This window comes from Caretta caretta, chromosome 10 (genome assembly GCF_965140235.1).
Source record: "Caretta caretta isolate rCarCar2 chromosome 10, rCarCar1.hap1, whole genome shotgun sequence".
NCBI lineage: Eukaryota > Metazoa > Chordata > Testudines > Cheloniidae > Caretta > Caretta caretta.
This window is the reverse complement of record NC_134215.1, coordinates 33,661,193-33,678,597: the sequence shown is the minus strand read 5'-3', so window position 1 is coordinate 33,678,597 and position 17,405 is coordinate 33,661,193. Positions and strand designations below refer to the sequence as shown.

General features: G+C 42.9%; 1 protein-coding gene across 2 annotated transcripts in view; it reads left to right on the top strand.

The window, feature by feature from the left end:
• ADCY9 (adenylate cyclase 9) overlaps positions 1-17,405 on the top strand; it is a 189,905-nt gene that overhangs the window by 136,702 nt on the left and 35,798 nt on the right. For both annotated transcript variants that reach the window (XM_048866624.2, XM_048866625.2), the window contains exon 6: positions 9,478-9,686. In XM_048866624.2, the coding sequence (XP_048722581.1) occupies positions 9,478-9,686 (209 nt within the window). The remainder of the gene's footprint in view (positions 1-9,477; positions 9,687-17,405) is intronic.

Below are 17,405 nucleotides of genomic sequence, written 5' to 3'. Positions count from 1 at the left end.
CTGCAGCCTCAGCTCACTGTGCCACCGGCGCAATGCTCTGGGCAGTGTGCTCCTGCCGGGCAGCGCAGCTGCAGAGCTGCGGCCTGAACCGGTGCTCTGTGTTGGCGCGGTGGTGTGACTGGCTCCAGCCAGGTGGCACGGCTGCCTGTCCTGGTGCTGTAGGCAGCGCAGCTGTAGCGCTGCCAGCCACCGGTGCTCCAGGCAGCACGGTAAGGGGGCAGGGAGCGGGGGGGTTGGATGGAGGGCAGGTGAGTTCAGGGTGGTGGTCGGGGGCAGGGGTGTGGATAGGGGTCAGGGCAGTCAGAGGGTGGGGAACAGGGGGCTTGAATGGGGCAGGGGTCCCGGGGGGGCAGTCAGGAAGGGGGAAGGTTGGATGGAGCAGCAGGGGGCAATCTCGGTGGCAGTCAGGGAGAAGGGGTGGTTGGACGGGGCGGAGGTCCTGGGAGGCAGTCAGGAATGAGAGGAGAGGTTGAATGGGGCAGCGGGGGGCAGTCAGGGGCAGGGGGTCCAGGGGTGGTCAGGTGACCGGGGGGGGCGGTTGGGGCAGGGGCCCCAGGGGGGCCGACAGGGAACAGGGAGGTTTGGATGGGGCAAGAGTCCCGGGCGGGCCGTCAGGGGGCGAGAAGCAGGGGGGCTCGGATAGGGGATGGGGGCCGGGCCACGCCTGGCTGTTTGGGGAGGCACAACCTCCCCTGACCAGCCCTCCATACAATTTCAGAAACCCGATGTGGCCCTGAGGCCAAAAAGTTTGCCAGCCCCTGAGCTACATCTTTGTGTGTTTATCATAATTTTGTGAGGCCCTCAGATTGCTAAATTGATGTGGGCATATAAGAACCCTAGATAAATAGCATGCAATAGTGTGTTACAGGGCTAAGGGTTTTTTATCAGTGTGATTTTTAAAATGAGTGCATTACTCAAATGTCAAAACAACATGTGGATTATGCAGATATTCCAAATGAGTGTGGATAATACTGTCACCAACTTCACAGCTTCATATGTTCTTTATATTCCTCACAGGTTGCAGAAAAAGTATTTTCAAAATATTTCATTCCCCTCAAAATTACAATAGTCTTGGGATATGCAGTGCTGAATCTTTAGTAAATAAAAGGTTTAATGACTGATATCCCATGCCCATATAGATATAATGAGGTTTGTAGACTACTGGCAAAGCAAGAAGCTCAGATTTCCAATGGGACATGTAGCTCTTCCTTCCAGCCAAATAAGATCCCAATTACTTTTAAGGCATGATGTCAGGATATGCTTCTTCGGGCACAATGTTCTGAAGATTCAGAGCAGGCTGCGCAGCAGGGACAGGAGAGCAGTGAAGAAATTTGGCAGCATGTGACCTCCAGAAGAAGAAAGGGCAGAGCGTCCATGTACCAGCAGTGCAGATACAGATAAGCAACTGCTTCCATGTTCTCTCCACAGGTACTAATGCGGAGAGTGGACTAGATGATACATCTGAGGGAAGGGAACAGAAGGAGACTCCGCCGATCGGAAGGCATGAGATGCACTGTCCTAGGGATGGGGGGTTCCACGACCACTGCTCCCAAGAGGGGGAGGCGGGTGGTGGTGGTTGGGGACACTCTCCTCAGGGGGACTGAGTCATCTATCTGCCGCCCCGACCGGGAAAACCGAGAAGTCTGCTGCTTGCCAGGAGCTAGGATTCGCAATGTGACAGAGAGACTGCCGAGACTCATCAAGCCCTCGGATCACTACCCCTTCCTGCTTCTCCACGTGGGCACCAATGATACTGCCAAGAATGACCTTGAGCGGATCACTGCGGACTATGTGGCTCTGGGAAGAAGGATAAAGGAGTCTGAGGCGCAAGTCGGTGTTCTCGTCCATCCTCCCCATGGAAGGAAAAGGCCTGGGTAGAGACCATCGAAGCGTGGAAGTCAACGAATGGCTACGCAGGTGGTGTCGGAGAGAAGGCTTTGGATTCTTTGACCATGGGACGGTGTTCCAAGAAGGAGTGCTAGGCAGAGATGGGCTCCACCTAACAAAGAGGGGGAAGAGTATCTTTGCAAGCTGGCTGGCTAACCTAGTGAGGAGGGCTTTAAACTAGGTTCACCAGGGGAAGGAGACCAAAGCCCTGAGGTAAGTGGGGATGTGGGATACCAGGAGGAAGCACAAGCAGGAGAGCACGAAAGGAGAGGGCTCCTGCCTCATACTAAGAAAGCAGGACAAACAGCAAGTTATCTCAAGTGCCTATACACAAATGCAAGAAGCCTTGGAAACAAGCAGGGAGAACTGGAAGTCCTGGCACAGTCAAGGAATTATGATGTGATTGGAATAACAGAGACTTGGTGGGATAACTCACATGACTGGAGTACTGTCATGGATGGATATAAACTGTTCAGGAAGTACAGGCAGGGCAGAAAAGGTGGGGGAGTTGCACTGTATGTAAGAGAGCAGTATGACTGCTCAGAGCTCCGGTATGAAACTGCCAGAAAAACCTGAGTGTCTGGATTAAGTTTAGAAGTGTGAGCAACAAGGGTGATGTCGTGGTGGGAGTCTGCTATAGACCACCAGACCAGGGGGATGAGGTGGATGAGGCTTTCTTCCGGCAACTAGTGGAAGTTACTAGATTGCAGGCCCTTGTTCTTATGGGAGACTTCAATCACCCTGATATCTGCTGGGAGAGCAATACAGCGGTGCACAGACAATCCAGGAAGTTTTTGGAAAGTGTAGGGGACAATTTCCTGGTGCAAGTGCTGGAGGAACCAACTAGGGGCCAGAGCTCTTCTTGACCTGCTGCTCACAAATCAGGAAGAATTAGTAGGGGAAGCAAAAGTGGATGGGAACCTGGGAGGCAGTGACCATTAAATGGTCGAGTTCAGGATCCTAACACAAGGAAGAAAGGAGAGCAGCAGAATACGGACTCTGGACTTCAGAAAAGCAGACTTTGACAACCTCAGGGAACTGATGGGCAGGATCCCCTGGGAGAATAACATGAGGGGGAAAGGAGTCCAGGAGAGCTGGCTGTATTTTAAAGAATTCTTATTGAGGTTACAGGGACAAACTATCCCGATGTGTCGAAAGAATAGTAAATATGGCAGGCGACCAGCTTGGCTTAACAGTGAAATCCTTGCTGATCTTGAACACAAAAAAGAAGCTTACAAGAAGTGGAAGATTAGACAAATCACCAGGGAGGAGTATAAAAATATTGCTTGGGCATGCAGGAATGAAATCAGGAAGGCCAAATCACACCTGGAGTTACAGCTAGCAAGAGATGTTAAGAGTAACAAGAAGGGTTTCTTCAGGTATGTTAGCAACAAGAAGAAAATCAAGGAAAGAGTGGGCCCCTTGCTGAATGAGGGAGGCAACCTAGTGACAGAAGATGTGGCAAAAGCTAATGTACTCAATGCTTTTTTTGCCTCTGTCTTCACGAACAAGGTCAGCTCCCAGACTGCTGCACTGGGCAGCACAGCATGGGGAGGAGGTGACCAGCCCTCTGTGAAGAAAGAAGTGGTTCGGGACTATTTAGAAAAGCTGGACGTGCACAAGTCCATGGGGCCGGATGCGCTGCATCCAAGAGTGCTAAGGGAGTTGGCAGATGTGATTGCAGAGCCATTGGCCATTATCTCTGAAAACTCATGGTGATCAGGGGAGGTCCCGGATGACTGGAAAAAAGGCTAATGTAGTGCCCATCTTTAAACAAGGGAAGAAGGAGGATCCTGGAAACTACAGGCCAGTCAGCCTCACCTCAGTCCCTGGAAAAATCATGGAGCAGGTCCTCAAGGAATCAATTCCAAAGCACTTAGAGGAGAGGAAAGTGATCAGGAACAGTCAGCATGGATTCACCAAGGACAAGTCATGCCTGACTAATCTAATTGCCTTCTATGATGAGATAACTGGCTCTGTGGATGAGGGGAAAGCAGTGGACGTGTTATTCCTTGACTTTAGCAAAGCTTTTGACACGGTCTCCCACAGTATTTTTGCCAGCAAGTTAAAGAAGTATGGGCTGGATGAATGGAGTATAAGCTGGATAGAAAGCTGGCTAGATTGTCGTGCTCAACGGGTAGCGATCAATGGCTCGATGTCTAGTTGGCCGCCAGTATCAAGTGGAGTGCCCCAAGGGTCGGTCCTCGGGCCGGTTTTGTTCAATATCTTCATTAATGATCTGGAGGATGGAGTGGATTGCACCCTCAGAAAGTTTGCAGATGACACTAAACTGGGAGGAGAGGTAGATGTGCTAGAGGGTAGGGATAGGATACAGAGGGCCCTAGACAAATTAGAGGATTGGGCCAAAAGAAATCTGATGAGGTTCAACAAGGACAAGTACAGAGTCCTGCACTTAGGACAGAAGAATCCAATGCACCGCTACAGACTAGGGACCAAATGGCTAGGCAGCAGTTCTGCAGAAAAGGACCTAGGGGTTACAGTGGACGAGAAGCTGGATATGAGTCAACAGTGTGCCCTTGTTGCCAAGAAGGCCAATGGCATTTTGGGATGTATATGTAGGGGCATTGCCAGCAGATCGAGGGACGTGATTGTTCCTCTCTATTCAACATTGATGAGGCCTCATCTGGAGTACTGTGTCCAGTTTTGGGCCCCACACTACAAGAAGGATGTGGAAAAATTGGAAAGTGTCCAGCGGAGGGCAACAAAAATGATTAAGGGACTGGAACACATGAGTTATGAGGAGAGGCTGAGGGAACTGGGATTCTTTAGTCTGCAGAAGAGAAGAATGAGGGGGGATTTGATAGCTGCTTTCAACTACCTGAAAGGGGGTTCCAAAGAGGATGGATCTAGACTGTTCTCAGTGGTAGCAGGTGACAGAACGAGGAGTAATGGTCTCAAGTTGCAGTGGGGGAGGTTTAGGTTGGATATTAGGAAAAACTTTTCACTAGGAGGGTGGTGAAACACTGGAATGTGTTACCTAGGGAGGGGTGGAATCTCCTTCCTTAGAAGTTTTTAAGGTCAGGCTTGACAAAGCCCTGGCTGGGATGATTTAGTTGAGGATTGGTCCTGCTTTGAGCAGGGGGTTGGACTAATGACCTCCTGAGGTCCCTTCCTGATATTCTATGATTTAGATATAGAAAAGTGCTTTGATACTACAGTGATGTGTGCTATACAAAACTATAAGATTCATAACTATTTTAGGTCATATTTAAAAATGTTTTAGCTTTTTTTTTTTGCCTCTGAGGTTTGTACATTTGGGCTCAGAGTAACTAAGACCCCTGGTTTTACAGGAGGAAGACTAAAATAAAATGGAAAATTTTGTATCTTGATTATTTCATTTCTGGTGCTGTCCTCTGCCAGTTCTACTGCGCTGCTCTTCCAGCAATAACAGAAATAATTTATGCTTGTCCACTTGGTTCCTGGGCTTGGACACAATCTTCCAGAGCTGTATTGGAACACTTATGTCTTATTAGATACATGAAAACTCTTAATAGTGATGCCTTATATAATGTGGTGGAAAATTAACCACGTGTTGTGTTTGAAATCAGAATCGCCTGAGGATCCTTTATTCAAGTATACGTATACAGGGAGAGTCAGCCATAGCTGCTCTGCATCAGCAGAAAATACAGGAGTTTATGTAGCTGAAAACCACAATTTGTTAAGCACACTTCCTTTAACAGCATTTTCCCTTATTGGACATATAGTGCAAGCTCTAACAGTAGCTTTCCTTATTTGGGATATAGAAAAACAAGCTTTTCCTGTTATTGACAGGTTGTTCTTTGCAGTTAACAGGTCTTTCCTAATTTCTAGTTGTGGGGTTATGTTTCTTAAGCTGTGCTGTTGTAACTGCCCCACAATGGAATTTTCCTCAGCCTCTCCTTATGCTTTTAAACACACAGTTAGCTTGACCAAAGGTTTTTAGGCCTACTTGGGAAGTTTAGACCTACTGGATTTTTCCTCCACAATAACTACACTAATCTATAAAGAGGCCATTCTAGAAATACCTGAAAAACCCCTCTGTGTTGGGGTGGATTAGAGGAGAAGTCTGTCCCAGAAAGGAAATCATCAGGTAATAATTTTTCTGTCATTGATCTCTCCTCCAGTCTGAGACATTTGACATGTAGTGAACAGTAAGGAAAAATGAAAAAGGAGGGAGAAATAAATATGGAGAGAAAAGTAAAGGACTCCCTCCTCTAAAATTAGTAGTAGTTTTCTATTTTGGGATCACTAGGGCTCCTTTTGAACTAAACATTATTTCCCTCACCAACCTGTCTTTTTCTGAAATTATAGCATATTGAAAGCATGCACCAAATATTCTACTAAAGTAGAAATTTGCAGCTTATTGCTATATTGGAATAGTGTGAAATGAAATATCGTTATCTATTTTAGAATGTAAATTGCTGATCACTTTCCGTAAAGGACTTCCCCTCTCTGAAAGCTTACTTTTACCTGTTCTATTATGGAGTTTAATCCACTGTTCATGCTCCTTTTCCTGTCACTGACTCCATGATCAATAATCCAGTTTCTCAAATCTAGACTCAGTCACCTCTAGAATGTTTAATTTAATTTGAAGATATTAATAAATTATGTAAACGTCTACCTTACTATTTAGCCAATATTCCTCAAATTTGTTGAATGAACAAGTATTTGCAAAGGTTTTGTGGAGCTTTGTGTATTTCCCTCTACAACTGTTTTATTCATTACGCCATATGTTTAAAAATATTAAGCTGTATGTATTGCTAAGGAAGTTCCGGCATATACATCACTTCACAGAATTTGAGAGCAGTATGTACCCTTGGGGGAAGCACAACAGGACATGAACAGCATTATCCAAGTCCACTGCCAAGATCTATACAGTGGATCTTACAGATACACTTCCTAAGTCTCAAAGAATTCCAAAAGGAGTCAAGTTAATTTATCTGCTTTGTGAGCTTTCCCTCATATCAGATACTACCATTCATTGATATTTATCTAGGAGCTAGCAGTCAACTCTGTTTGAAACTGGTTCAGAAATGTATGTTAGTTGTTTGCTAATGATGTGGAATGCCTATGCTCCCTGTTCTAATTTCATTAATTAAAAAGCAGGTCACATTGCTCAGTGAAAAGAAATATCAAAAACTAGCAAAAATACCTGAAACCTGATGTCAAAACATAGTTAGTCATTAGGCTGCACAATTGGATTTGGTGACCCTATGGGACTAGTGAAGACCTTGAATCATTGCTAATTTTGAACTCTGATTTATATGATATGTGTATAAATTAGTAAGCATTAGAGTTTCTGGCAGTACAAATTAGGCTTTATTCAAATGCTGCATGAACCTGAAAAAAATTTATTCAGGTTTGACCCACTGTTTTGTTTAATCTTCCCTCAAACACAGAAAAGAAGCCACCTTTGATTTTATGCCATTAATTTTAAATAATTTTTCATCCTGGCTTTTCTTACACACAGGCATTTGGTAAAGGATGACAAACTACCAAATATGGCAGGCAAACATTTCATTCTGTCTTTGTGGCACCTTAGTCCTGTACAGATTGAATAAGTGTTTGAGGATTTGACACCATTATGAACTAGTACACTGATGAAGAAGAATGAGCCTTGCATGTTTGTGAGTCAGTGCACATCTGGATACAAGCCAACAATTTGTTCCTTCTTTTTCTGTTTCCAGCAGTAAGATATTTGCTATGGAAGCTGCTTCTTGTGATCCAGAATCTAAACTGACTTTAATGGGGACAAGAACTATAAACTCTACTCAGTTTGCTGTTTACCTCAACAGCGCACCTAAACGTTAGTTTTGAGAATTAAGGCTGATAAAAGGAAAGATAAAGGAGTTCACACCTCTGAGTAATTATTTCAAACTGCATGCAGACTCTCACTGAAAAGGTTTTCTCTGTAATCATGATAGCCAGAAGTGGGTTGGTTTTTTTTTTTTTTGCCGGGGAGGCCAAATAAATCCATCAAGAAGGTTGGATAGAGCCCCTTGGGTCCTGGGATTGATACTCTTGCTCCAACTGCACTCTCCAAGTGATTGATTTGAGAATTAGATTGTGCATTATGCATATGGGTTGAGAATTAGATTGTGCATAGCAGTAAGTGATTTTCTATCTTTTTATCCCCTCTTGAGTTCTTGAGAACGTTTTTACCTAGTCTTTACATGCTTTTTGTGTAATTGTGACGTTCCCCTCTGGTGTTATCCGGACCAGTGATCTGCTAGGTCACTCCAGTCCTTGACTCTGGGAGCCAGCCTTACCCTGCTTTGCTGTGAGAACCCCCACTCCTGGGCTGTTAAAGCACAGCCTCTGGCATGTAAGCTGCTCCTTGGATTGTGCAACCAAATGACACTAGCCAATATCTTCAGTCCCAGACACAACCTTAGGAACCTCTGTCTTGCAGTGTCCAGTTATGCCAGCTGGATGCTGCACGCTTATATGAGTTTGTCAATTTAACAAAGAAATTGATATGTACCAGGCTTGTTATCCCAAGGGGAGCCTTTGACACACTTCAAACCAAATGCACTGCTTCAGGTAGAATAAACAAACAGGTTTATTAACTATAAAGATAGATTTTAGGTGATTATAAGTCAAAGCATAACAAGCTGGATTTGGTCAAATGAAATAAAAGCAAAATGCATTATAAGCTGATCTTAATACTTTCAATGCCTTTACAAACTTAGATGCGTCGCACCACAGACTGGCTAGTTGTCCTTCAGCCAGGCTCTCCCCTTTGATCAGCGCTTCAGTCGCTTGGTGTGGTGTCTGTAGATGTAGGTGGAAGAGAGAGAGAGCATGCCAAATGTCATTCCCTTTTATTGTGTCCTTTCCTTCCTCTCGGCTTGGCTTTGCCCCCCTCCCTTTAGAGTCAGGTGAGCATTACCTCATCACAGTTTCAAACTGACCAAAGTAAGGGTGGTGACTCCCTTGAGAGTCTAAAAGATTCTTTTGTTGCTGCCTAGGCCAGCGTCCTTTGTTCCTGTGAGGCTGGGCTGGGTTTGTCCCATACCTGCCCTGATGAGGTGTGAACTGCCTCTCTGCTCTTGGAGAGTTTTTGCCTGGGCTTATTTTAAGCCGAGGACACATTTTCAGCCTCATAACTACATACATGAAATTATAACCTATAACATTGCTATAACAATAATGCTCCGTGCATCGTGAGCCTTCCAAAGATACCCGACATGACAAACTTTGCATTGGATACCACACAGTCATTTTACAAGGATGAACATGGGGGTGCTGGTTGTTCCCCTGAGGTACAGTGTCACAGTAATCTTTCCATATTATTAGCATTCTGAAAACGTTCTTTGAGCCCATTAAAAATATGACTGTGAACAAGGGTGCAAATTTTGATGATTTTTTTTGTGATCTGAACTCATCCACCAGGAACTGGACTGAGATTACCAATTCCTTTCACAGTGGTCATCCAGTATTTATGTTGAGGTGCTGAGCTGGCAAAGTGCTATGTATTCTTTCCCTTTGTTTTCAGACATGTTTCTGGTGTGTAGTACAATGTAATCAGAATAGAAAACCTTATTCATGTTTTCTTCCACTTCCTCTCACCCCCCATATTCCAAACAGGTAATAAAGAATGCTCCTGTGAAGACGTTTGCCAGTGCTACCTTCAGTTCACTCCTGGATGTGTTCCTGTCCACAACAGTCTTCCTTATACTCTCTATCACCTGTTTCCTGAAACATGGGATGGCCTTGTCCCCTCCCCCACCTGCAGCAGTTGTGGTGTTCATCATTGCCATCCTGCTAGAGGTGCTGTCTCTTATCGTCTCAATTAGGTAAATAAAGTGAATCAGAGTACGGGAAATGGCTGGGGTCGCAACCCCCAAGAACTAAAATGGTGGCTGGCTTGAAAACGTTAGTTTTAAAACAGCTTCAGGAACTTGCTCTCCCAGTCTGTGGGGTTTGAGGAACAAGGTGGGGAGGGGTGTGGAGAAGAAAGATACTGTTTTGCCTACAACTCAGCAATAAAATAATTTGAGGTATTTTTTTAATTAAAAATAGAATGTTGTACGTACTGAATCTTTCACTGCCTGCTGTAGTGCATTATGATTTACCAGGATTTACCATATTGGATCAAATAATTGATCTGCCAAGTCTGGTATCCTGCCTCCAACAGTGGTCTATACTTGATGCTTGAGGGAGAAGTTAAACTCTTTCTTGATACCCACTCCAAAAGTCATGCTGCACCATGGAAGTGAAGAACAGAATATGACAGGGATGGAGCAATTATTTAAATATGGAGACTCTTATTACACCAACTGACACACACAGCGACATAGAATGTAATCTCCTAAAGATGTGTAGTGGTCAAAGTGTTGTTGGTCTCTCAAGGTCTTCTCCTTAAAAGTCGATAGATTTTTTCAGTTACTTGTATGTGTCTGACAGGTTATAGCATCCAGAGGCTTTAGGACAGCACCTTTCCCATAGTGCTGCTTTCTCCAGCATGCAGTGAAGACTTAGAAGAGCCTCTTTATATAAATCTCCTGACCCTCCTGTTATGAGCATGCCATGTTAAAAGCAATTAGTCACTAGGTCTCTCCTCCCTACTCTTTCAGTGGGAAAGCCTGCTCTGCACCACACCCAGAGTCTCACTGTGAACTAGGGACAGACTTCCCAGGGCCTGCTTCCTGCATTTTTCTGAAAGAAAAGTTGAGTACTTTAGGAGAACAAGGGAGCCCTGATCCTTGCTCCTTTTGCTTCAGCCTTGGTCCCCTAACAACCATTGAAGATAATAAGTGAATTTTTTTTAAAAGCATGGACTTTTCTGCCCCCAGGCTCCTTCCTATTCCCCATGGCTGTGTACTCAGTTATGCTGCCCTGATATGTACTTTGCATATTAAGAAAATACTAAATTCATTATGCTGAAATGCTTCTGATGTGTTTCTTAAAAAGATCTAGCTATTGGTTTAATTAAACAATACAAACAATAGAAGATTTCAGCTTGGAAATGGAATCTGCCTCCCTTGACCAGCCCCTTCGTTCAATCCTGCAGCTGACTGAGAACCAAACTGTCCTTTGGTGCAACTTAGAGTAGGTAGAAGCCTCTTTTGAGCCTTTGTAAGACCAACATCAATCCTGCAGTACCTGGTAATCTGCCACAGCTTGTATAAAGTCCTGTGGACTTCAGAAGGTGCAGGAAGCAAACATGAGAGGGGGATCAAGAATCAAAATATGGAACCTGGTGGAGCAGAAAGGCTGGGCAAAAAGGAGTGGTGACTTCAAGAGGCTGGCTTGGGAGACAGGAACCAGTTCCTATTTCTTACATTCACAGTGCCCTGTCAAACTTAGGAACTCCACCAAGGATGCTGCTCCCTGCCTTAGGAACTCCACCAAGGATGCTGCCCCCTGCCCCTCTGTGAATGTCACAGACATTTAAAAAACATAACAAAACAGAAACCCTAAAGAAATTCTCACACAAAAAAGGCATTAATCTTGTGGCAAGATTGTGCATGTAAAAAAGGTAGTGTGGGGCTAATTATGCCCTCATTGACATCTGTGAAAACCCATTGGGTTTGCATAGGTGTAACAGCATTGGCTTGTAATTGTAAATCAGCAAACAATTCTGTTGATGATGCAGAAGAATAGAATACAATCCACATTCTTAGTTATATTAGCTTTGCTGGTCCTAAAAGAGTAAAAATCAGTAAACATGTATTTGTCACTAAAATAGAATCATAGAATCATAGAATATAAGGGTTGGAAGGGACCCCAGAAGGTCATCTAGTCCAACCCCCTGCTCAAAGCAGGACCAATTCCCAGTTAAATCATCCCAGCCAGGGCTTTGTCAAGCCTGACCTTAAAAACCTCTAAGGAAGGAGATTCTACCACCTCCCTAGGTAACGCATTCCAGTGTTTCACCACCCTCATAGTGAAAAAGTTTTTCCTAATATCCAATCTAAACCTCCCCCACTGTAACTTGAGACCATTACTCCTCGTTCTGTCATCTGATACCATTGAGAACAGTCTAGAGCCATCCTCTTTGGAACCCCCTTTCAGGTAGTTGAAAACAGCTATCAAATCCCCCCTCATTCTTCTCTTCTGCAGGCTAAACAATCCCAGCTCCCTCAGCCTCTCCTCATAACTCATATGTTCCAGACCCCTAATCATTTTTGTTGCCCTTCGCTGGACTCTCTCCAATTTATCCACATCCTTCTTGAAGTGTGGGGCCCAAAACTGGACACAGTACTCCAGATGAGGCCTCACCAATGTCGAATAGAGGGGAACGATCACGTCCCTCGATCTGCTCGCTATGCCCCTACTTATACATCCCAAAATGCCATTGGCCTTCTTGGCAACAAGGGCACACTGCTGACTCATATCCAGCTTCTCGTCCACTGTCACCCCTAGGTCCTTTTCCGCAGAACTGCTGCCTAGCCATTCGGTCCCTAGTCTGTAGCTGTGCATTGGGTTCTTCCGTCCTAAGTGCAGGACCCTGCACTTATCCTTATTGAACCTCATCAGATTTCTTTTGGCCCAATCCTCCAATTTGTCTAGGTCCCTCTGTATCCTATCCCTCCCCTCCAGCGTATCTACCACTCCTCCCAGTTTAGTATCAATAAATGTATACAAATAAATGTATACAAATTATGAATACCTACAAGAAAGACATCTGTTGAGTAAGAAGATGCAAGCTTTTACACAGTCATTTTGCAGAGTTAGAAATGCATTTTAAGAATACAGTGCCTAGCACAGCAGAACCCTGGTTCTTACCTGGGGACTTTTGCAAAATAAATAATATTGTTTTTAAATAACCCTACACAAATATTGTATCTGGCAAGAAACCATCATTTGAAACTCAGGAAGTTCAGCATTAAGATCTAACTTGGAAGAAACTCAAATGCAAGATTTGTTAATTAAGGCACCCAAACAATCTTAACTCCATGCTGTAGAGAGGCCAGTTTCCAAACTTTCTTTTTTCCTTCCAAGCCTGTTTTGTAAGATATGTGAATTTTGCATTAAGGTTTTAAGAAGTCTGATATCTAAAGCTGCAGACATGTTACATGTGGAGAAAATATTAGGCTAATACAGATTGTGGGTACAGTGTCAAAAATATTCATCACATGACCTTTTGTTTATTATTTGTTTTGTTCTAATTTTTTCAACACTGAATGTGATTCTTCATCACCACACTAATCTATGCTATTTTCATGCAAGTGCTATAAATTAATGATCTGAGTGTGTATGCTTTATATGTAGACACACATATTCTGAGTTTAGTGATATTCTGGAATTGGTGATGTATGAGATATTAAGGAGAGAGGGGATGATTGCATTCAGTATGCTATTTGTGTAATCAGGAATCGCAATTGGATCGTGCACGACTGCAACAATGACTGGAGACATAATAGACCTGCTGTGCTATTAAAAGAAAAGCAGTCTAGTTTTTGTGGTCACTAATGAGGTGAATTTATGTGGACAAATAATGGTGTTATTCTCTCTGAGAATTGCTGTTGGGACAAAATTAAATGTTGGATGCCTTGATTGTGCATTTCCATATTATTAAATTATTGGGGTTTTTTTAAGTTTAACCTTAACTCTGAATGTCTTGGGTTTCTAAAAGGGGTTGTTGTTTTTTACATCCACAACATACCTTTAATTTTTTGTTTTGTTTTTGTTTACCCTAAGTTACTGACATAGACTGTTAAATGATGTAGGGGCTTTTGAAAATTTTATTCTATGTCCCATTTTCAAAAGTGATTTAGACACCTACAAGCCTACAGTTAATTGAAAGTCAATGGTACTTAGGCACTCCTAAGTGTCTAAATATCTTTTGAAAATAGGACTTGGGCTCCTGAGTCACTTTGGCGCTTTTGAAAAATTTACCCCAGCTCTCAAACTTAACTCTAGCTTGGAAAAGAGTTTGTCTAGGTAATCTCTTACATTTGAAAAGGTATCCAGTAAGCAAGCATCCAACCTTGAGATGCATATCTTATGGAGTTCCATCTTTAGAAATCATTGCTGTCTTAGATTTGCAATAAATAATGCACTGGCAATACAAAATGCTACCATTTATCCCATTTATGCTAATAACCATTCACAGAATATTTATCAAGTATCAAGAAATGTAATTTCTGTACAACTGCTATTCCTTTATATAAAGTAATAACCACAACAGATAGCTCACTTTTGTAAATAATTAGTAGATTGTTATGCTTCTAGTTTCTCACTCCAGATATCTTCAGCAAAGTATCTTAGTGTATAGTTCTAATTTTTTATCAAGTCCAGTAATCAAGAGTATTCAGTGCAGCTTTTGTGATCCAAGGCCTAGTCTAGCTGGAATGAAGAGGGGTTGAATGGTGTTGAACAATATGTGCCTATTAAGCTACAAAAAATTAATACTTTCAAGACTTACTGGAACGTTCATGCTAAAGGAGCATCATGTGGAAGGGAAAGGAAATCCCTAAAACACGTAACCTTTTTTTTTTTTAACATCGGCATTTATTATAGTCCCGTCCAATAATAACTTGTTTGAATCTCTGTAAGTGAAACATGCAGTTACTATGGAAATTGGTGCTATAAGAATTAAATAAATAAGTAAATAGATTTTTTTGGTATGAAACGTCTATTTATAAGTGGACAGGAAGTGTCATCTTCAGCTGCATAAATGCAATGCAAAGAATGTCCTCCCCTCTCTCTGAAATATGGCTGCTTCAGCCTCCCGGTGCAGTGTAATGAAACTTGGAGTCTGATATTTTATTTTATAAAATGTAATGTGTCTTAGAAAATGGACATGGGGTAGCTACAGCTTTGTAAGCATGAAGTTTCATTTCAACACAATGCTTGCATACAAGTGAAATTGTAGTCACTTTCCTTAGGGGTTGTGGAACTATTGCACAAGAATACTGTTCGTAGAATTCAGCCCATTATGCCTAGGAACTTTCATTATCTAGGTATTTTTGGCAACCTATTCTTGTTCTGAATTAAAGATCAGTATGAATGAGATTGCTGGAGAGAATGCTATATCTGTGACATCCTTATTAACTGGAGTTTCCAGAGGCAACGAGCTGTGGAGCACCTCAACCCCCATTTAAGTCGGTGTGAATTGGGGGTGGATGAAAATCAGACTTGTGAGGAGAGAGAGTTTCTGTTTGTTTCGGTTTGGGTTTTTGTGGGGGTGAGTGCAGTACCCTTCTAAGCTATATACATATTTTAGTGTTAAAAAGTGACAACACATGCAACCTTAGCAGAAAGAAGCAGAAAAATAGTTGTCTTTTGGTTGGCTCTACAAAGTGCTGTGTTTTGTCTGCCTGCTGCCAGAATCTCCTCCTTCATCTTACCTCAGTAATAAAGCAAGAGGTATTGATCATGCACTTAACTGTGTCAAGATAATATAGCTTATAAGGTGGATTTTAAAAAAAATATTCTACTTATTTGAATTGGCTATATGCAAAGTGTTTTCTCTGGAGCTAGAGATGAGTGAGCCAGCTCTATTTGCATTATGACTTGTGCAGTACACCGGTGCAAAAGGTGCATTATCTCTGCCTTATTTACATATTTCCTTGATTTTCGTACTTTAGTCAGGATCCCAGCTATGGGGTGTCGGTCAAATCCAGGGCCTGGGTTGCAGGGGATGTGGTCCAAGTTCAATTTAGAGGGTTAAGGCCAAAATCAGGAGGCATAGAAATTAAGTCCACCCAGGTACTCAACAACCGAAATGAGACTAAATAATTACAGCCCACAGGAGACTGGAATATTATGTGCCACTGGCTGAGAATAGGAGGGACTGAGGTGCACCAGTTCCCAAGGTCCCTGCAATGGCAGGGAAATGATTGAGATAGACGCAGATAATCCTGGCAAGTTATCCACACCCACACATTACAGAAGAAGGCACAAAAACAAAAAAACCTAAGGTTACTGCTAGTCTTACCCAAGGGAAAATTCCTTCCTAGCCACACATGTAGTGATCAGTTAGACCCTGAGCATATGTGCAAGAACCAGCCAGCTAAGCACCTGAGAGAGAGAATTCTTGGTGCCATCTCAGATCCTTAGCCCACTCCCCATACCCCACCTCCCAGTGTCCCATCTCTACCTGTGGTCATCTCCTGATCCTTCAGAGGAAGGAGATTTAGAAAAAAAAAACCTCCCAGAATACATGGGATAGACAGGAATCCCTTGTTGACCCCTACCAGTGGCAAGTTGAAAACCCTGAATTATGAAGTTTAGGAATACAGGACATTCACCAGAAGTGAGCCCCAGGACCGCTGAGCCCTGCCCCTACCATCACAAACAACCCTGCCATACAATCACAACTCCTGTTGGGAGGTTGTTCCAGAACCTGGCTCCTCTGGTGGTTGGAAAACTTCTAGTTTCCAGCCTGAATTTGTTCATGGCCAGTTTATATCCATTTGTTCTTGTGGTAAAGTGTCCTTAAGCTTAAATAGCTGTTCACCCTCCCTGGTATTTATCCCTCTAATGTATTTACAGAGAGCAATCATATCCCCTCTGCGTCTTTTTTTTTTAAATAGGGTAAACAAGCCAAGCTCTTCTAGTCCCCTCCCATAAGATGGCCCCTCCATTCCCCTGATCATGCTTGTAGCTCTTCTCTGCACCTGTTCCAGTTGAAATTCATCATTCTAGGCACAGTGTCAAATGCTCTACTGAAGTCCTGCTGTATTTCCCATATCTAAAAAATCAGTTATTTTCTCAAAGAAGGAGATCATCTTAGACTGGCATGATCTACCTTTGATAATCTTCTCTATTAATTTAATTATTCTTTCTTTCACGATTTGTTATAAAATCTTGCATACTACTGAGGTCCAATTAACAAGTCTGTAATTGCCCTGATCACTTTTCTCCCCCTTTTAAAAATATAAGTATGACGTTATCTATTGTCCAGCCATATGGTACTACTGCTGAATAGATAAAAATCCTTGCTACTGAATTAGTAATCTCATGTGCCAGTTCTTTCAATATTCTGGGGTGGAAGTTACCCAGTCCCCCTGATTTGAGCCCATTAACGACTTAAATTTTTCTTCCACCTCAGAGGTGGTATTTTCCATTTCTAGACACTCATTTCCATCAGCCATACTGCCTTCATGCACGTGTTCTTTATTATCATCATGATTGAAAACTGAGGCAAACTATTCATCTAGTTTTTGGGCTACAGCTAGATTACCTTTTATCTCCTTCCCATCCATGCTGCATAGCGGCCCAACCCTCATAATTCCTTATTCTCTTTTTATTTATATACCTAAAATCCTCTTTCTTATTGATTTTAATTTCTTTGTCAAGAACGAATTCAGCTGGACTTCTAACAATTCTCACTTTATTCCTACATTTTCTAACCTCCACAATATAGCTTGCTTTGCTGATCACCCCCTTTTCACTTTCCCAGGAGCTCTGCTTATTCCTAATAACCTTTTTCAGGTGATTATTCATCCAGCTGGGTCTGGAGCCTTTCCCTACCGGTTTCTTCCCCTTACTTGGGGTGCAAATTTCAGATAGTTTTTATATAGTTGATTTGAAGAAATTCCAAGCCTTCTCTGTATTTAAGT